At 43.5% G+C, this 21,485-nt stretch overlaps 1 protein-coding gene across 1 annotated transcript in view; it reads right to left on the reverse strand.

The window, feature by feature from the left end:
- Positions 1-21,485, reverse strand: part of Reep3 (receptor accessory protein 3) — a 78,004-nt gene that overhangs the window by 28,162 nt on the left and 28,357 nt on the right. Inside the window, exon 2 of the mRNA XM_085679718.2 lies at positions 19,639-19,711. Coding sequence (XP_085535844.1) covers positions 19,639-19,711 — 73 coding nt within the window. The remainder of the gene's footprint in view (positions 1-19,638; positions 19,712-21,485) is intronic.

The raw sequence follows: 21,485 nt of genomic DNA on the forward strand, positions 1-21,485 counted from the left end.
CTCTGGACTGGAGGTCCAGGTAGCTGGTTGTAAGTCATCTCGAGGGTGTTACAACTGAACCAGGTCCTCTGCAAGAGACGTAAGTGCTCTTATCCACGGGGTCACCTCTCCACCGCTAAGGTCATTTTTTTTTTAAGAGGGAGAAAGAGATTTCTTTGTAGTTAAACTAAACCATCATCAAATGACAAATTATGTCATCAGTAGTATATCCCAGACATTTTCCCCTGTGGTACGGAACAGTGCGGTTGTAGTGTTGTAGTATTGTTGTTGTTGTTGTTCTTCTCCTCCTCCTCCTCCTCCTCTTCCTTCTCCGCATTATTACTACTATATTACTAATTTTAGGTCTCACTCTGTAGCCCAACTTGGCTTCACATTGTGACAATCCTCCTGCCTGAGCTTTCTGAGATTACATGCGTCCTCATGCCTGGCACTGGCTATAATTTCATATAAACAAAATCCCATAGTTTGAATTTGTCTTTTGAGAATAAACTCCTTTACAATCTGCTCTCTTGAATGTAAGGGGTCTTGATTCTTATTAGAAATATGGACTGGAAATGGAACTCAACTTAGGCAAAAATTAAAAGTCACTCGATGAGCTTGTGCTGCTCATGGGAGCAGCCACAGAGAAGGCTAAACTTGGAAATGTGCCGTCTGACTGTAACGATAATGGATCTGGTTAAGATCTTACATGAAATGATGACTCAGAAAAGCTTCTGTTTAAGGTTTTTCCCAGAGGAAATACTAGAAGTCAAGGTTAAAAAAAAAGTAGCTAATAAAATTGTAACTAAGGACACATGAAGACAAAGACCTAAATAATTTTCATATAAGATGAAAATACCAATAATAAAATGCAGCATTAGTATTAATACTAATGATTTCTGGGAGAACCATCACCTTGACTGTCCTATACATATATACAGAACCTTCTGTGTCTGAAGGGATTGTCCCACAAACCCTGCAAATACAAAGCCTGCTGCCACACACGTCTCAACTATCCAGTTGCTCAATATTTACCAGTAAGCAATGCACATCCTCCTGTGTCCATTAAGTCACCTCTAGACTACTCATGTATCTAATACGAGGCAAATCCTTCCTTCCTCCGCTTCTCTGCAGGCTCCTGAACTGCTGACCTTCCTGCTACATCCTTGCAAGTGCTGACATTCTGGGCGTGTGTTATCACGCCCAGCTCTTAATCACTTCTATATATCCCACTCACCACGAAAGGAACAAACCGTATCTTTGATTCCTAGGAAATAAATTCATGCAATATGTGCACCCATCAGCACTAAATTGAATACATCCACACACAGAGAGACACACACCTCTGACTCTTCTTAGATATAAAACATAATGCAGTTACTTTTTATGGTCTGAGGTGCCATCATTAGCAATGACCTGAACTGATACAACTGTATCCAGCCTTATTACCTATTTGTCACGGGAAAAGGCACGGGTATGCGCTGGCGAGATGACTCAGGAGCTTGCCATCAAGCCTGATGACCTGAGCTCAATCTGTGCATCCACATGGGAGAAGGAGAGAAGTGACTGACTCCTTCTTGCAAGCTGTCCTGTCGCATGTGCTCTGTGGCACAAAAAGGAACAAGTACACACATATGCACATAAATAAATAAGTGAGATTTTAAAAAGACAAGAGCCAGGGGAGTGGAGGTGGTGGAGAACTCCTTTAATTCCAGCACTCTCTCTGAGACCTCCGTGAGTTCGAGGCCAGCCTTGCATACAGGGTAAGTTTAAGGACAGCAAGGGCTACACAGAGAAACCCTGTCTCTAAAAACAACAACAAATTTTTTTTTTTGCTTTTCTTAAAGCCATGCATGACCACTCCTAATAAATGAACAGTCCTCGGCCGTGAGCAGAGGAAATGCTCACCTCCCTCAGCCCTCTTCCCTATTTCCCTACATCAGACTTCTTCTCCACATAGGCAAGTTTTCCCTTCCTTTTTCCTTTGTCCTTAAACAGGAAGCACGCTTGCTTCTTCCTTGGCAGCTTTTCTTCTATTTACCGTCCTTAGACTATTATTGTCTTTCTCATCTGATACTGATATTCTCATAATTTCAATATCATTGCCGTCTCATCAAAATATTAAAAACCTGTGGACCAAAGCTGTCAGCTGTATGTATATTTTTTTCTCTTTCTCCTTCTTCTTCCTCGCATCCACCCCCCCACCCCCCCCCACCCCCGCCTCTTTTCATTTTTCCAGACAGGATTTCTCTGTGTAACCTTGACTGTCCTGGAATTCACTCTGTGGGCAAAAGATGGCTTTGAACTCTCAGAGTTCTGCTTCCTGAGTGCTGGGATTAAAGGTGTGTGCCACCACCGCCTGGTTCCGAAAAGTTTTTTGTTGTTGTTGTTTTAGGTAGGAAAAGGTGCTGCCTACAGAAGGCTGGATCAGATTCTGACCAATGATGCTTCATTTACAGCTAGCGTCAGACCAAGGGTGCAGTGAGGTGTCTAGCCAAAGAAGGGGAGACTTATGGAGGCTCAGTGGCTGAGTGCTGGGCGCTGCAATCCTGAAAGTCTAGTTCTTACCCCCAGCGTGTGAGCTGAGGGGGGGGGGGCGGGGCGGGCACCACCAGGCTTTCTCTTCCTCCTGCTGGTTAGCAGGAGGCAGGGCAGCCTTGGAGGCTGTGTGTTGAAGGTGAGCAGGAGTTCTTAAACAATTGTAGGATGAAGGCTCCTTGCTGAAATAAAGGCCTTGTTTCATAATGGGCTGGCAAAGAACAAATAAATCCCCATATTCCTTCTGTCACCGCATTCTTTGTTGCGTGTTACTTACAGTCACAGCATCTGGCTCCCATAGAAATGGCTTTAGAATTAGCCATGCACCTACCAGGGAGCTATAATGGGCTAGCGAGGACACACCTAATGCCTGGCTAGTGGTGGCTGGTGCAATGGCTGCCGTGAGGGAGACACAGAGTTTTCAGGGGCTCTGCTGAGATCTCCTCACAGGGGCTATGGAGGATTTGGGAAGCACCTGGAGGTAGGAAGAGAGACACCCTGACAGCAGACTGATAGTAGCCAGAGGAAAGAGATCCTCCTGGGGATGACTGCTATGGCCTGGGGGTGTGGCTCCTGACTGAGTTTGTTAACTCTCAGCTCGTGTGACTTCAGCAGCATTGCCCTCCCCTCCCATCATCCCCACTAGGCAAACAAACAAACAAACAAACAAACAAAACCCAAACCAAACTCCAAAAGAAAAACAAAAAAACCGAGCACACACACACACACACACACACACACACACACACACACACTCACACAGACATGTGAGTCTGCAATCCCAAAGCTGGGGAAGCAGACATAATCAGTTCTCTGGGGCGGCCAGCCAGTCTGCCTGAATTGGGGAGCTGTGGGTTTGGAGAGGGACCCTGTTTCTAAAATCATTTTTGAAAGGAACTGAGGAAGGCAAGCACGCTAACCCTGAGCCACATCATCAGCCCAAACAGAACCTCAAAATCACCCAGATATCAAGGGAAAGTCATTTGCCAAGGAAATAAAGCCCCTAATTAGGCAAGTTCTTTCAAAGACCAGAGAATCATCCGTGACATGAAACCACAGCACCTAATGTGACATTCTGGTTACACAGGGCACAGGCAGACGTCCTTTGTCAGAGAGCCAGCACTTGCTTTATTATTGCTCCAACTCCATAAGGTTTTGATAAGCCTTAGCATTTCAGAAATCCAGACAGTCATGTGATGGGAGCTCCGAGCCCCACTCTCCCTGAGGAATTAGTGGACATTTAAAGACTGAGCAGTATTGTAAACCGAACACACCCAGAGGCAAAGTGCACTATAAGAGGATGGTGCTCCATCTAATGGGAACTCATTTGCATTATCCTGATGCCAAAGGAAAAGTGGGCTCATTTCACATATCTTTTAACATTTTTCAACAAAAGAAGTTTCTATTCTCTACATTCTTAGGGAAAAAAAATGTGATGATCCCAGGATAAACAAACACTGCAACTCTGAGTGTTGTGACAGTTTAGACCTCCCTCCCAGAGACCCATGGTAAAAATGGATAGCAGGAATACAGGGCAGACACACAAGCATGGGCTTGGAGATCACCTTCTGGTTCGCAAGCACATGCTATGGGTGTTAAGAGCCATGGGTAATGGTGAGGGCACATTCATTAAGAAATGTTTCCCCTAAATTGCTCCTTTAGATAACCTGCTCTTGTTATGGCATTACTAAAGTGATATTATAATAGCAACGATGGTAGAATATGAAACGATACAACTGTACTAACTTACAGTGTGTGATTAGAGAAACCGACTTGATAGGTTAATTTGACAGATAATACCTAGGGTCTATTGTGCACAAAGCCTTTGACATAAAAGAGTCATAAACTTATGGCAAGGTTTTCCTGCTCCCAAGGTATGAATATAAGAAGATATATAATTAGGATAGGCAGTTTAATGCACATATAACTACTAGATCTTTATATACCATGTATTATTCACTGTTTTATTTGAATGAAACTTACTTCTTAGGGAAAAGGCTTTCCTACCTACTGTCCCCAACCCTGAGCAAAGGCCAAAGGTCATACATGAATCTGTTCGTTGATTATCAAACACCTGCTGCCTCAGACCTTTCTCTACAACAGTGGGAGGCCGAAACCTGTCCTGCTCATCACGTTCCCAGTACCCTCTGCCGGGGAAAGCAGGCGCAGAACAATCCTACTGGACAATCTCTATATTCTGGGGCACGGTCTGCAGGCCAGGCTGGCGAGGAACTCTACTATGTGTACGAAGCCAAGGAGTCATGGCAGCCCTCCTGAACACTGGAATCACAGGAGCCACCAGGCCCGGCTACTCTCTTTCTTTTCTATTTTTCTATTGTTTTTTCAAGACAGGCTTTCTCTGAGTAATAGCCCTGGCTGTCCTGGATCTTGCTTTGTAGACCAGGCTGGCCTTGAACTCACAGAGATCCATCTGCCTCTGCCTCTGGGATTAAAGACGTGCGCCACCACCGCCAGGCCTGGCCACTTTCCTAAAATTGAAAGAGCAGGAGTCTAGTAAGAAGGGAAGGCTGAATGGGTACAGTACTTGCTTTGTACTGCAAGTCTAATGTCCTGAGTTCCATGCTGGGAATTCACAGCACGGTGGAAGTCATCATCAGAGGCCACACGCTCACTGAGGCACACACGCGTCCACAACACACACATCACGTGCGTGTGCGTACAATAAGAAGAAGAAGCAATATTCAAAAGAAAGTAAGGTCTCAATGGATAAGGTTTAAACAATTAACTATCAGTTGCAAGTGGCAGTTTATAGCGTACAGAGAGTCATTCTTTTGTTATTTCCCACATTACCAACCTTTCTCAACTACAGATTCATTGAATCATAAAGTTACTAATGCTGGTCTTTAAAAAAAAAACAAAAACAACAGAAACACCATACAACCCATGAGCCTTTCCTCCACGTATGCCTAACGATTTCAATTATAACCACTGGGTAAAGCCAGAGCATAGACGCTAAAATATGCTTCAGGGGGAGAAAAAGAAGGGAGAGAGAGAGAGAGAGAGAGAGAGAAACTTTGCTGAGTCTAAAAGGAAATAAACACTGCTGAATTTCAGACCACCCAAAGAGAGCTTTATTTTCTGGCCATTGTTGGCTGCTCGGTTGAGTCAAGTCTCCCAGACTCTCCCAGAGCACCGGGTACACCCATTTCAGAGGGGATGGAGAAATTCTAGGATCAGGATTCCTCGGAAAGCAGTATAGAGTTGAAAAAGATTTCTTCTGTTTCATGAACAATTATGCAATAATTTGGTTATTTCACAACAATTTTCTCCCCCAGTAAAACAAAGAGGAACAAAATGTGAGAAATCAAACAGAGAAAACTCCCTCCTTTATTCAACCCAGATGGCTCTGCTATGGGGTTTTTCTCCGAGCTGTGCCAAGTTAGAGAGACACGGTTGAAAACAAGCAGTTAGATTTTCTGTGGGTAGAGTCTGAGCCTGAAGATGTGGAGCCTGTCTGCTCTCTTCGCTCCTTGACATGGGCTCCCGTGATAGAGCTAAGTCACCTGCAAGGGCATTACCTGCTGAGCCATCCTGCCAGCCATGAACATCATTTCTGAACAGACAGAATGTGAGTTTACAAAGGTTAGGGTTGATCTGGGCTCCCTCTGTTTGGAGGTGCATCTCTGCCTGTCCTGTCTCGTGTGAGTGCTTTAACTGCCGCCGCTCACCTTGATTCCTGTGTCCCTCATTGAACTCAAGGCAGCAAGAGGAACCTGTAGTTTCTGGTTATCACTGCCCCAGCCTTACAGAAGCCCCTGATGATTCGAAGGACGAAGCTGCCTGTAACACAGACGCATCTGGAGCCCAAGTGAACCAAGACAGACCCAGACGTTTCTGTCATCTGATTGCATTGGCCTCTCCAGGTCCAGTGAATTACAGGACCCCTGTGTGCTGCATCCCCATCCCATTAGAGCCTGAGAAACTCAAGAGCAGGAAAAGGTTTCAAAAATAGATGACAATTAATTTAAAAAGTGTTGAAAACAAGACACAAACTTCAGAACGGCTTCAGGAACCTGCTCCCAGCAGCACATGGGAAGCGAAGGATGGCTTCTCAGCCCCCAGATGACTCGCTCCATCCACGCGGGCTGGGAATTCACACTTCCCTTTTTTCCTTTGTTTAAAGTCTTCTTGACTTATTTGGAATAGTATGTATTTATAAAAGTAGAGACACTGCTCTGTTGAAGGCTGTACAGAATTTCTCAGGGCTTTTAAATGGGGAGCAGCCAATCCCACAGAGAGGAGCGGAGTGGGCCATCTGGCCATTCCTGGCTCTCACGTAGGCTGTCACCCCGTGTTCCTCTCTTCCTTGGCATTCTAACATCTTGGACCACCACTCTTCTGATCTTAGTCAGCCCAAGGGGTGGGGGCACTCTACAGGCATTTGTAGCCCAGAGAGAGTCAAGGACCACACTGGAGCAGGGCCAAGCCTCCAGAGCAGTGGTTCTCAACCCTCCTAATGCTGTGACCCTTTAATATAAGTCTTTGTGTTGTAGTGACCCCCGACTATAAGATTATTTTCATTGCTACTTCACAACTGTAATTTTGCTACTGTTATGAATCATAATATAAATATGTTTTTGGAGACAGAAGCTTGTCAAAGGGGTTGTGACCCATGGGCTGAGAGCCACTGCTCTGGAGGCCACAAATGCACCCAGAGACATTGAGGCCAGCCTCAAAACATGAAAACCAGGGGGAAGTCTGACTCAATTTGTACTGTGTGGTTAACTGTGTTAAAATATGTTTATTATATTCCGAGTTGTTAATCTATTCACACGTTCGTAAAACAAATAAATCGTTAGTGCCCATTTGTACATATGAACTTATTATAGCTCTAAGAAGCGCAATTTGGGGAATGGCATGTGGTGGAAGGGTGCCTACAGCAACACCCTTTTACACAACTGTGTTTCACTGAGATAGGAAACACTGGGCTCCACCATGACACTGTCATATACATGTGTATTGGGCTTTGTGCACAGGACTCCTGTCAGCTCTTTCTGCCTCCTCTCCCCTACCTTCCTTCCTCAAAAACTCCTTCTGTTTTCATCACGCCCCCCACAGGTAAATTTAGAATCCGCATATGAGAGAAAACATACATAACTACATGTCACATTTTAAAAATGAATTGTCCCCCCACCACCACCACCGCACTGTGGATTAGAATCTCCAGAGGAGGGGGTTGGAGAGATGGCTCAGGCAGTTCACAGCACTGGCTGCTCTTCCAGAGAACAAGGATTCAATTCCCTGCACCCACATGGCAGCTCACAACTGTCTGCAATTCTACTTCCAAGGGATCTGATACCTTTACACCAATGCACGTAAAATAAATTTAAATAAACTAGTAAAAAAAAGGAACTTATAAAAGGGGATGGTGAGATGGTTTGTAGGGTGAAAATGCTTGCCATGCAGTTCCGAAGGCCTGAGCTCAATCCTAGAACCCACGTAAGAAACCAGATGTGGTGGCATGCACCTGTGACTCAGCCTTTCTACCGTGAGCTAGGAGTCAGAGATGGGAGAATAAGCCAGAGAAGCTTACAGTCAAGCCAGTTCACAGCTCAGTGACATAAACAAGAGACCCTACCTCAGGAACAAAGAGGAAAAAAAGAACCAACCCAGAGAAATCCTCTGACCTCTACGTTCCGCAATCTCTGTCTCTGTCAGTCTCTCTCACTCACCCCCTTCAGCCAGGCAGACTTCTAGACCCTCCTCAGTACAATATGGGGAGAGAGAGAGAGAGAGAGAGAGAGAGAGAGAGAGAGAGAGAGAGAGAGAGAGAGAGAAGGGCCAGGTTTTAAAAAGCACAATCCACATATGCTTTGGACGTGGGGTCAGAGTTCAGCCTATGCACAGAGCCCGGGCTTTACTTGAGAGCGGAAGCTCCAGTTTAAGCCAGAGCTACCAAAACGAGCATCTGCAGCCTAACAGTGTCCCAGGGGGATGCGTGCGGGCGGTCGCTGAAGCCTAACGGCACTACCGTGGGAGGCTATTCCAGGCAGTTCTCAGGATACCAACTAGAGCAAAGGGCAATGAACGCTCTCCGTAACACTGAAAGAAGGGGTTCAGGTCTGAAGAAAGGAGAACATCATTTTGGGAGGTAATTAATGCACTCATTTAAAACGCAACCAGACTTTCAGAACATTATTTATGTATACCATCGTTAAAATAAAACGAAAAGTCAGGCAGGGCGCCTCACACCTGCAGTCCCAGACTCTGAAGCCTGAGGCAGAAGTATATCTCCGAGTTTGAGGCTAGCCTGGGCTACATAGCTTACTATGCACACAGATTGGTCTACAAGTTAGAGCCTGTCTCAAGGGGGAAAAAAAGAATTAAGATAACCAATGCTATCATAAGGCTCAAAAAAGTAGAAGGAGCCTTTAGCCTGTCGTCCAGTTCTCAGGGGGCTGTGCACGGTAGCAGTTAGCAGACAAGAGCTTTGCAGAGTGGGGGAAGGGCAGCCGGTTGGGTTTCTCTACCCCAAGTCCATTAAGAACATCCTGTTGTCTCTTCAACTGAGAGACACCCAAGTAGTCCAGAGCTATTTGGAGGTGGACAGCTGACGAAGGTCCCTTCCCAGGGAGGAAGTCTGGGGCTGCAGACAGAACTTACTGGCACAGTGCTTGCCTAGCATGCATGAGGATGACATAAACCAGGAGTGTTGTTGGCTTGTGTCTGTAACCTCAGCATTTGGGAGGCACAGGCAAAGTTCAAGGGCATCCTTGGCTGAGTTTCAGACTAGTTTGGGCTATAGAAGCCCTCCTTGTCCCCAAATAAATAAAACCTGCTGACATCAGACTTTCCTATGAAAGAGACCTCTTGGAAACCTTTGGAAGCCACCGTAACTCAGTGAAACAGATTTCTCAACTCAGTCCTTCTCTGTGCCTTTCTCCTCTTACTTGTGAAGTCAGGATATGTGGTGGGTTTTTTTTTTGTTTGTTTGTTTATTTGCTCGTGTTTTTAAAGTGATTTCTTTGGTTTTACTTTTTTTTTTTTTTTTTTTTTTTGAGACAGGGTTTCTCCGTGTAACAGTTTTGGCTGTCCTGGAACTCACTTTGTAGACCAGGGTGGTCTAGAACTCACTGAGATCCACCTGTCTCTGCCTTCCGAGTGCTAGGAGTAAAGGCGTGCGTCACCACCACTGCCAGGGTTTTTGTTTTGTTTTGTTTTGTTTTTGTTACTCAACCATTCTGATTGCCAAAAGGACGCGATTTAAGGCAAAACACATTTTGGTATGTTTGAGATTTCTGATCGGCTGTTCCAAAGGATTTCCTCTTCTGACTTTCCATTCCCATGATGCCTCTCGCGTGTCCTTGAAACCATACCAGAGACTTGGTCTTAGTGACCAGTTTCAGAAGAAGCTCAGATTTTTGTGTTTTTTAAGGACTTTTGGCAATGTCAGGTCCATCTGGCTGAGAATCAGATTAACTGCAGTCATAGCCATAGACTTGGTGTGTCTAAAAGAACAGAAGGAAGCCAGTGTCTTAGTATTCAAGACAGGGTCTGGTATTTGTGTAGAAAGCACCCACAGAGGCTAGAAAAGGTCCTTGGATCCCCTGAAACTAGAGTTATAGATGGTTGTGAGCGCCACATGTGTGATAGGAACCAAACCTGGGTCCTCTCTAAGAGTAGTAGCAAGTGCTCTTAACTATTGAGCTGACTCTCTGGTGCCCACATATCTCAGTTTTTAGGTACAAAACATTCTGTAATTTTAAGCTGTTGAGTGTTTTCCAAATTTCGCACATCTCGCTTACGGTTCTTTCCTTCTTGTCAATCCTCTCCTGGTCTTTCCATCTCCCCTCTTGAAAGTATCCTTGTTGTTTTGAGAGGTCTAACTATGTAGCCAAAGCTGGTCATGAACTCATGATTCTGCCTCAGCCTCCCAAGAATCACTTGGCACATTCCGTTACACCCAGGGTCTGCTATTTGCTTTATTAAGCTTATGCAAGCCAACAATCCTTAGAAATATTAATTTCCTGGATTTTATTCTTTTGTTTTACTGTTTAACAACATCCTGCTTTCCTTACAGAGCCTTTTATTTGCTCATTTATTTATCTATTTAGAGACAGACGGTTGCCATGTAGTGTAGGCTTTCCTCCTGCTGAGGGCTCCTGAGGGCTGGGATTGTAGGTGTGCACCATGAGGCTTGTCGCCAAAGGCACACCTTTTAATTTCTGATAGATATTTTTTACTTTGTTAGTTGATATTTCATTTGTCTTTTTCAAAAAGTGTTTCAAAAAGTGATCACGCTGAAAAATAAAAACTGTGATGTTTATTACCATTTCTGATTTAAACCAGTCTACTCCATGTTGTGTGCTCTCTCTCTCTCTCTCTCTCTCTCTCTCTCTCTCTCTCTCTCTGTGTGTGTGTGTGTGTGTGTGTCTGATTTGTGGTCTTCTGGTGGGGAGATAGATGGTTTCGGAACAGAGACGGGGAAGGCAGGACACTGGTTGCCTTTGAATCTATTTCTCCCCGAAGTGAGGGTGGAGGCAGAAGTTTTTTTGGTCGTTAGAGCTTTTGTGATTTGAAAGTATTCCATCACTAGGGATTAGGGTGGAGGTGGCTAGGCCTCTCTCCAACTTCTTAGCAACATTTCCTTTAATGGAAACAACTGTTTCTGTGTCGGCTCTAAAGTCCGTTTCCACTGACACGAGAGTGGGTAATGTCCTGCCTGCACAGTAGGGAAATGTGGCCCAGCCTCTAGGTGCACAGTGGCTGCAGGCCTGATTTGCCCGGGTGCCCAAGCATTCTCCCTGGGAGCGAGGACAGGCTGCAGCCCAAGGGGCGTGGGAAGGCTCAGTTCATTTCACAAAGGTCAAGAGCTTCATTAATTGGCATTTGAAAACTGTAGGAGAAACTATCTTGGGTCTTCTCCGAGAGCAGTAAGTGTTCTTAACCTCAGAGCCAGTTCTGCAGCTCCAGTTACAGAATCTTCACACTTAACAGTGGTCATGAGTATAAGACACCTGATTATGACAGTATCAGTGACATCAGCAGAGAAGCTACACACACACACACACACACACACACACACATATATCTTCATATATAGATTAATATACATATTGATATATACTATACATAAGTAAAGCTGACATATCAAAACTCAGGTTTGCAAAGAATAACCGTCATATAATTTAAATAGATCTAATTCACTGAAGGATATTGGGCTACACCAAGTTTACTGACATTGATTCATTTATGAAATCTTAATTTCATAATTAAGGTGGTGGTGGCACATGCCTTTAATTCCAGCACTTGGGAGGCAAAGGCAGGCAGTTCTCTGTGAGTTTGAGGCCACCCTGGTCTACATAGTGAGTTCAGGACAGCCAGGGCTACAAAGAGAATGTCTCAAAAACCCAACAGAACAAAACCTTAGGCAGCACAGTGGCAGAGTGCTCATCTATCATGTCTGAGACCCCGGACTTGAGTCCCAGCACTGCAACAGTAAATAAGCAAGAGCGCAAACAAAAAACTAGATTTACACACCAGTCATGGCTATGCACACCTTTAGTCCCAGCACTTGGGAGGCAGAGGCAGGCGTGCCTCTATGAGTTTTGAGGCCAGCATGATCTACACAGTGACTTCCAGGACAAGCAGGACAGTGAGACTCTATATTAAAAAGAAACCAAAACAAAAACCAAAACCCCCCAAAACTAGACTTACATCTAAAGATAGCCATTCTAATAGCTAATCTAAAGTTTAAAATAATTTTCAAGGGTTGAAAAAATAGTATGTGTTAACGTTAGACCAATTTCCAAACAAAACAATTGATACTTACAGGCGAAAACCAATGATTTGTCTTATCGGATACCATAGAGCAATGGCTCTCAACCTTCCTAACGCCGCGACCCATTAGTATGGTTCTCATGCTGTGGTGCCCCCCAACCACAGAATTGTGTTCACTGCTACTTCAGAACTGTGGTTTTGCTACTGTTAGGAATTGTAATGTAAACATCTGATATGTGACCCCTGAGAAAGGGTCCGACCCACAGGTTGAGGACCGCTGTCAAAAAATAATACAACAGCAGCAACTGAATCACCACGCCGACTTGAAAATCTGGGTCAAGATGTTAGAATACACACATTTAATTCTCATCCCTCTGAAAAATTTTATTAAAAAAAGGAACCATTTATTTATTTGTGTGTGTGTGTGTGTACCTGTCTGTACATGCATGTCTGCATGTGGAAGGCTGAGAATTGGCAGGAGTTGGAACTCCCCTCCCACAATGTGAGTCCTAGAAGGAGAATTTAGGTTGACAGGCTGGCCGTGAGGGCCTTTACATGCTGAGCCTTCCTGTCACCTCCAGTGGACTAAAAGTAAGAACTAAAAGTAGATTAGACTGGGCCTGGTGGGCCATGTCTTTTGTTTTTGCTACTCAGGAAACTGAGGCAGGAGGATCAGAGTTAGAGGCCAGCCTGAACACAATTCTAGGAGACCATGCCTCTCCTTCTCTGCCAAAAGTGGACAACAGAATGTAAACAGAAAAGCCCGTGACTGATAAAACTCATTTTCTCTTAAAAAAAAAAAAAAAGAAAAAAAATCTGCCTGAATCAGTAGGCTAATCTTTAAACTATCAATACTCAACCCTTTGAATTAAATGAGATATCAAATCCCGAGTTATGCTACATCCTTCCCCTCAAATGAAGCTCTGGGCTCGCACCGTGAGGCACCCGGCACACTTGAGTAGGTCAGTGGGATTGTTCTGTGCCTGCTTCACCAGGCAGCGCGCCGGGAACGCGAGTGAAGGAGCTCTTGAGTATGTCTCCCCCTTTCATCTCTAGCCAAAACTACCAGACAACTTCAGCTGTCACTGAGCTACAAGAACTCTCGAGCTGGCCCTTGGTCTTTCTTCATTTCTATCACCTAAAAATTCAGCTAAAAAATGAGGTCACTATCAACAACTCCATAGAACTTTAGAGTCGTTTCGGGGCCTTTTAATGAGTCATCTCCCACAGGAGTGTCCCTCCTTTGTTCTTGTCCACAATAAATCTCAGGACCAAGTGTCTGATTTTAACTGTCAATATTGTTTAGCCTGTCTTTTCAATGCTTTTCAATGTTCTCTCCAACATTCTAAGAATAAGAACACTGGCTTCCTAGAAAAGCTACAGCAATTACACAGAATTTGGACGTAAACAGTCTTATTTTCAAGTCTTAAGATGTATGAGCCTGGAAAACTTTGCAAAAACCATATTAAATCTCCGGTACGCTTGCATTTCAATTACTGCAAGACTGCGAGTGTTCTAAGTAGGCCATATCAGCCACACCATACAGGAAATTATATCCCAGGAAAGCTCTGCTTTAAAAATAGGCAAAGGAAGAAAGGAACGCTGCCAAAATCCACAGCACTCTCCATTTGTTTTGATTTGCACACGGCATCTGTTTTATCAGGTGCAACCTGCCACTTGCAGGCTTTTGGGGAATGGCAGCAGTTAGGGTGGGAAAAGTAAGTGAGCCGAAAATGTTTGCTTTTAGAAAATGCGTTTGAAGTAGGTATCAGCAGAATTTAGGTCAGGACTAAATATCACAAAGACACTGGGACTGGGGATAAGTGTTGAGAATGAATAGGCTTGCACATGCCCTAACCCAGCAGAACCCAAACCGAGGAACCAGATTGGTCCACCTAGGAACACACAAGCTCTTGCAAGCACAATTTAACATTTTGCAGGCACCGAGAAGCCAGCTTTTCTGCCACACAAGTTCATTTACTCAAAAGTTCTGACGAATTACTGTACACTAGCTACTGCTCTAGGTACAGAGCAGTACAATTAAAGTAACAAAATCCTTCCCTGAGGCGCTTATTCCAGTAGGAGACAGGCATTAGGGGATACATGGCGCATAAACAGGTGTTGAGGCTATAACAGAGAAATGTAAATAAGGTCACCACTACCAAGAAATGTCCACACAAAGAGAAAAGTGAATTGGACAGGATTTCTTCCCAGTTTAAACAGATAGCTATGTTTGGTAAAATTCAGGTAAACACAAGAACACTGTATTAAGCACCCTACATCCCCATAAGGAAATACTTAGAGGACTGTTAGGACTTTCAAAAAATTTACAGGACTTCTCATTATTACGACTACTACTATTATTGTTGTTGCTGCTGCTGCTGTTTTCTCGAGATAGGTTTTCTCTGTAGTTCTGGAACTTACTTTGTAGACCAGACTGGCCTTGAAGTCAGAGATTCACCTACCTCTGCCTCCCGAGTGCTGGGATTAAAGGTGAGCGCCACCACTGCCCCTGCCCGGTTCTCTGTTTAACTTTTTTTAACCTCCCAGTTCACAGTTGATTTGGGAGCTCAGGAGTCCTGCCTCACGGGCCTTGCTTTAAGAACAGCCAAATCGCTGTGGCCACCAAAGTGTAATCAATCACAAGAATATTCAGTGGTTGACAATGAGAACAGCCTCAATGTTTCTGTGAAGCTTGAATATCACCTATGTTTTAAAACAAAATTAAACCAATTTCTTTACATGATTTTATCTGTATGAATGTTTTATCTGTATATATGCGCACCATATGCGTGCCTGGTACTCTGGGATTTCGCAGGAAGGCATCGATCCTCTGGAACTGGAATTAGGGATGTGAGATACCAGATGGCTGTGGGAACAGAACTGAGGTCATTTCCAAGGGCAAGTTCTTTAAACCACTGAGCCATCTCCCTAACCCCATTGCTTATATTTTAACAGGCACATTGTAGGGGCTGGGTGTGGTGTGTATGCCTTTAATTCTAGCACTCGGGAGGCAGAGACGGGTGGATCTCTGAGTTCGAGGTTAGCTAGGACACAGAAAGTTACAGGACAGCCAGAACTACACAGAGACTGTCTCAAAAACAACAAAACAATAACAATAACAACAAGCACAGCAACAATAAAACAAAGGGAGCACTGTGGAACTGATTGAACAGAATACTAGCAACCGAAATGTTCTGGTGTGGTACCAATGCTGCCTCACAAGGGCCCTCATGGATGAACTGACAGAGAGAATGAGTAGGGATATTACTGGGGGGGTGACAGAATCCTGCTTCCTTTCCTTGGAATAGGTCTATGCTTTCATTCTGAGAAAGTAAGTATATTAGGTTATATGATTAAGAGAAAACAAGGAGGCAGACAGAATTAAGGCCAAACTTCGGACAACCTTGAGGGGTGGGCCTAGTCATTCATAAAAGACCTGACAAGAGGAAGGAGGAGGCAGAAGGCCAACAGTCCAGTGCTGGCAGCATCCAAAGATCTCAGCCCTGAGCTGTTGGCTGTAAAGACACAGGGACTGAGCCTGAAGCCAAGGAATGTGGGCAGCTTCCAACTCCGAATGATGCGGATCTTCCATCAGATCAGAGTCTCCAGAGGGAACACAGCCAGGTGGACACGTTTTACATTTCTGAACTTCAGGGATGTTTGAGAATAAACATTTTGTGACTTTATATCTAGAACAGTGTGGTAATTGGGAGGAGCAGAAAGCAGGCATGGTACTCTGAAATGCATGGGGACTATTGAACTGTACATGCATTGCTCTAAGGAGCACACACAATACCTCATACTTGGTTTCTCAGAGCCTTGTTGTTAGGTAAGTGGGTGACTGGGAGGTCTACAGTCTTCTTATATTCTCTCTTGGGTCAATGCCTGTTCAGTTTTGATTTTAGCACTCAGTGTATTTTCAAAGTAGACTTTATTACAAACAATCAATGATTAAACCTGACCCAATCTACCTTTCTATTTCCCTAGTTTCTCTTCAATTATTCATTACTGTGGCATTCCCACAGTAGAAAAAAAAAAAAAAACAAAAGAAAGCCAAAACTGATGCAGAGTGAAAGTGGACTAATCTTTTTTTAATTATTAGATCAACATCTAAATAACCATTTTCTTCTTTTTTTAAAGCATTCATTTACACAGAGGTGATTTATTTATACTTAATACTTTTATATTCTTATTACTGTCCATTTAGGTTGCGTGCATATCTATTTGCCTGTGTATGTATATATGATCTGTCTGTCTGTCTGTCTATCTGGGACAGGCTGTCTTCTGTCTGTGTGTCTATCTACCATCTGTCTATCTATCTGTCTGTCTGTCTGTCTATCTATCTGGGACAGGTTGTCTTCTGTCTGTGTGTCTATCTACCATCTGTCTGTCTGTCTGTCTGTATGGGACAGGCTGTCTTCTGTCTGTGTGTCTATCTACCATCTGTCTATCTATCTGTCTGTCTGTCTGTCTATCTATCTGGGACAGGTTGTCTTCTGTCTGTGTGTCTATCTACCATCTGTCTGTCTGTCTGTCTGTATGGGACAGGCTGTCTTCTGTCTGTGTGTCTATCTACCATCTGTCTGTCTGTCTTCCTTCTTTCTATCTACTATCTATCTATCTATCTATCTATCTATCTATCTATCTATCTATCTATCTATCTATCTGGGACAGGCTGTCTGTCTGTCTGTCTGTCTACCTACCTACCCCCTTGTCTACTTGCCAATCTATTGATCTGGACAAGGCATCTATCCGTCTACCTACCTATCTATCTTCCATTTGCGACAGTATCTCTTCAATCTGCAGTTCAGGTTAACCTCAAGTCCTCAGTGATCCTCCTGCCTCATCCTCCCAAGTGCTAAGACCGCAAGCATGTCCTTCTACACTTGATCCTGGAATGCTTTAGAGGTGACATGAGTGCCCAGCTGAAGAACCGTTCAGTTCTTCAACTGCACAGTCACTAGAGTAAGAAAAAAAGAGTCCACTGAATAGACACTGCGAATGGGGCTTTGCACTTAGTAAACTCTGGCCGGCAGTAGACTCTATGGCTCGTATTTTCATGGCATTTTAGAGATTATGGGCCATGCATATCTTTTACCATTGGAAAGAGAACTCCACGTAAAGAATCTCCCAGCGGAGCAGTGTTGTTTAGGGAACTGTGCAAGGCTGTGGTATGCCTGGCTGAAAGCATTAAGTTGACGTTATTTCATGAAAAACACTAAATTGGTAGCATTTCATGTCCATGGAAACAATAACTCTGGTGGTGTATTTCCCACGTCTCTGACGGGTTCAACATCTTTGTTTTACTCGTGGCTCATTTTCATTTTATTTTTTCAAAAGTAATGGTAAATGACTTCTAGGAGAAACAAAGCAAAAGCAAAATTGCTCTACCCTCGGCACCACAAACACAAAACAAACACAACCAAGCAGGTCCTTCACTGCAGGCAGCTTGAGAGGCAATATAAAGGAAAAGCAAGTGTTGTTTTAAAAACTAACACATGCCAGCACTATAACACAGTTCTTGAAATATTTATTATAGCATATATTGAAATATGTCCCTTCAAGCCATGTATAAAATGAATTTAAATTAGTATGACTTAATATGCTTCCATGTCTTAAGACTACTTTCCCAATCCTACATCCAAGAGATCTGTATCATAAAAGGATTTAAAAAGTCCAGAGTGCACCCAAGTAACTTCTCCACCTCTCATAAACGTATCTCACCATTATAACTGGGATGTGTGCGTCTATGCATACACACACTTCATTACAAAAATTGGCCTTATATGAAAGAGAAAAATGACTATAAAAGTTCAATAGGTTAATTGCCAAAGTTCCAGCTGGTGCTCTGTGCAAACTTAAATACCTGGAAACAGACTCTCAAGAATCAAGATTGGATTTCTATCTTTGTGATCGCTTGAAGGGCTAGATGACAGGCCTGCCAACCGAGGTCCCTTACAAAGAACCACAGTCACACACCTCCAAGAGCCCCAAACAGGCACTTAAGCAGATGCTCATCCGGGCGTGTTTGTGCCAGCATTATTCATAACAGCCAAAAGACAGAAGCAGAACAATTGAAATGTCTGTCAGCGGACGAGCAGATAAACAACCCATTGTTTGGGTTACTAGTACAATGGAACATTGTTCCAGCCATCAAGAGGAACGAAACACTGAAACATGTGAAAACATGGGTGAACCTGAAACACATTATGGCAGGCAAAAGAAGCCAAACACAAAAGGTCACTTATGGCAGGATTGTTTATGGGACTGTCTCCAGGAGGAAGGCGTGGGGGAGGAGCAGCCTAAGGACCCTGGTTTCTCTTTAGATGGAGAGAGCTGGCAGGAGATGGATGGTGTCTGCTGTCTGCACAGCGCTATGCAAGTACTAAATGCAACTGGACGGCTCATTTGGAAATGGACGTTCTGGCTCCTGAGTGTCACTCAAAACAAAACAAAACAAAACAAAACAAAAACAAAACAAAACAAAACAAAAAAAAGAGCCCCATTTATTGGTGTGAGTTATCTCAGTACTGTTTGTTAATTTCTTTTCCTTAACTGTCCAGGGCATACTATTGTTATTCTCTGGAAATGTATTCCAATGAAATAGAAAGCTACGCCAGGGCTCACAGGTAAGAGAGTGCTAGCTGGCAAGTGGGAGGACCTGAGTTCAGAGCCCCCCAAAACCACAAAATGCTGGGCACTATGACACATGCTTGTACCCCTGGGATGGGGGAGACTGGGATGAATGGAGATCCTGGGCTCTTTGGCTCCCTAGCCTGATTGAACCAGTTAGCTTCAAGTTCCCAGAGAAATCCTGTCCCTAAAATAAAAAGGGAATACATTCTACATACCTCAGACCTCCATATGCATGGGCACTAAGGTGTGCCCCCATGCACGTGAACACACACACACATACACACACACATGCAAAGCAAAAAAAGCCACAACAAAAACCAAAACATTGTAAAGTTTGCTTTAAGCCTGCCATTGTTTTCAACTGAAAGTGAGAAGAGGCCCAGAAAGAGATGGTTTTGTGCGGTAAGACATATTCTCAGCGTATCTGTAAAATCACAAGACTAGAAAACAGCCTGTCCTCAAAAGCTGCAAACAAACAAGCAGGCACACAGACCTTGGTCCATGGTGACTCAGACTGTCAGGTGCAGCCCATCACTCCTTACGTGCCAGCCTCAGTCAAGGCTATCTGAGGCTCTAGTGTCAGCTGCTTTCAAAGTTAGCTTTTAAACATGATTATTTTCATAACAACACTCCTATCACCTTTTGGCCCCAAACATCCATCCAGCTCTCTAAAACAGCAGCAGTTACCCAAGGTTTGTGTACTGCTGCCATGCCAGAGGAGAATTACGGAAATCTACTTACATATTCCTTGACATTTTTCGTCTTCACAGCTTTGTAGGAGTAGTACGCTGGATAGAGCATTCCAAACACCAGCCTGGAAGGAAAGGGGCGGATTAATTCAACACGGAATGCTTCTAACAGCTCTAGACTTAACTCAGGAAACACGTGACGATGGTGAATTAATGTGTCTATAAGTAGTGATATTTCATTTCCATTTTAATAAATAAAGCTTGCCTGAAGATCAGAATGCAAAACAGCCCCATGAGTCAGTCATACAGGCCTGGCAGTGGCGGCACACACCTTTAATCCCAGCAGCCACACTAGTTAGCCATAGAGGCCGGGCGGTGGTGGTGCATGCCTTTCATTCTAGCCCTAGAGAGGAGGGTTATAAGGTGGGATGAGACAGGAACTCACCCTCTTTTCAGTCTGAAGATTTCATAGAGGTAAGAGCTCTCTAGTGGTTGGCTGCTCTGCTTTTCTGACCTTCAGGTCGAATCCCAATTATCTGTCTCTGGGTTTTTATTACTTGTGCTACACTATAAAGTCATATAAAAACCCAAACCTACTCTGAGAAACAAATTATAAACATATTCTTACACAAAAAGAGCATATTAATACTTTAGATAGTAGCTTTATGGCAATGAAAACTTTGTCTTTTGAAAACCATAACCAACCAATGAAACAAACAAAACTAAAACCAAAAAACCTTCAAACTTTTAAGGTATCCTTTTTTCATTACCAAACAAGGTTTCATTTTCTTCTCCTGAAGGCTACAAAATAAAAAAGAATAGGAAATCAAAAACAGACATTGTCCCAACCCTACCAGTTGTAGACAACCCCAAATAAAATTTAAAAATTATTAGACAAAGATCCTATTCTTCCATTAGATAGCAAACTAATAGACACACACACACACACACAAATATATTGTGGTTAAAAAAAACCCCTCAAACTTTCACTCTCTAAATTACCATCCTGAGCAGCACTGACTTTTACACACGACACAGCTGTGAAGTGGTACTCAGTATTAGTTATGACATACATTACAATAACTCTGAGCATCGGGAGAGGGATGGATCTGGGAGGAACCAAGAGGCAGAAGTGTGTGTGTGGGTGACAGGATCGAAATACACTGCACACATGTATAGGAAATTCTTAAATACATATTAAATACAACTCGAAGCATTTATAAAATTACTTTAAATCAAAAAATAGGACTTGAATGCATATTCATTCATTCACTGTTTTTCAAGACAGGGTTTCTCTGTATAACAGTTCTGGAAGTCCTGGAACTCACTCTATAGACCAGGCTGGCCTTGAACTCACAGAGAGCCCCCTGCCTCTGCCTCCCAAGTGCTGGGATTAAACGCGTGCATCACCACCACCTGGCTTTAGATGCATTTATTAATACCAGCAAACATATAAAGGATAGGAAGACACGTCACAACAGAACAGGGCTTACAGTTAATTTTTGTGTTTTAGATGGAACGTATGATCTCAAATGTCACTCGACAGTACAATTCCCAAGGTCGCATATCCCCACAATATTTATACACTTCGGTTTCTATCTGAACATTGCTATTGCAGATAATAACACTGTGGGAAACAATTCTCTGAAATTACCCTTCCTGAAGTAGCTCCCACCTACTTCAGTATCCCTCCAGAGAGACTGCTTCATTTTATGTTCCTACATATTCAAGTCACGCTTGATTAAAGAAGGCCAAATAAATAAGAAAATAAGAATAACAGTAAATCTGATTTTTTTTCAAGTGTTTACTAGCATTTTTTTCTTTACCCGAGATAGGGTTTTTCTGTGTAGCCCTGGCTGTACTGAAACTAGCTCTGTGGATCAGACTGCCTTGAATTCA

The sequence above is a fragment of the Myodes glareolus genome, chromosome 18 (assembly GCF_982192425.1).
Source record: "Myodes glareolus chromosome 18, mMyoGla1.1, whole genome shotgun sequence".
Classification (NCBI taxonomy): domain Eukaryota; kingdom Metazoa; phylum Chordata; class Mammalia; order Rodentia; family Cricetidae; genus Myodes; species Myodes glareolus.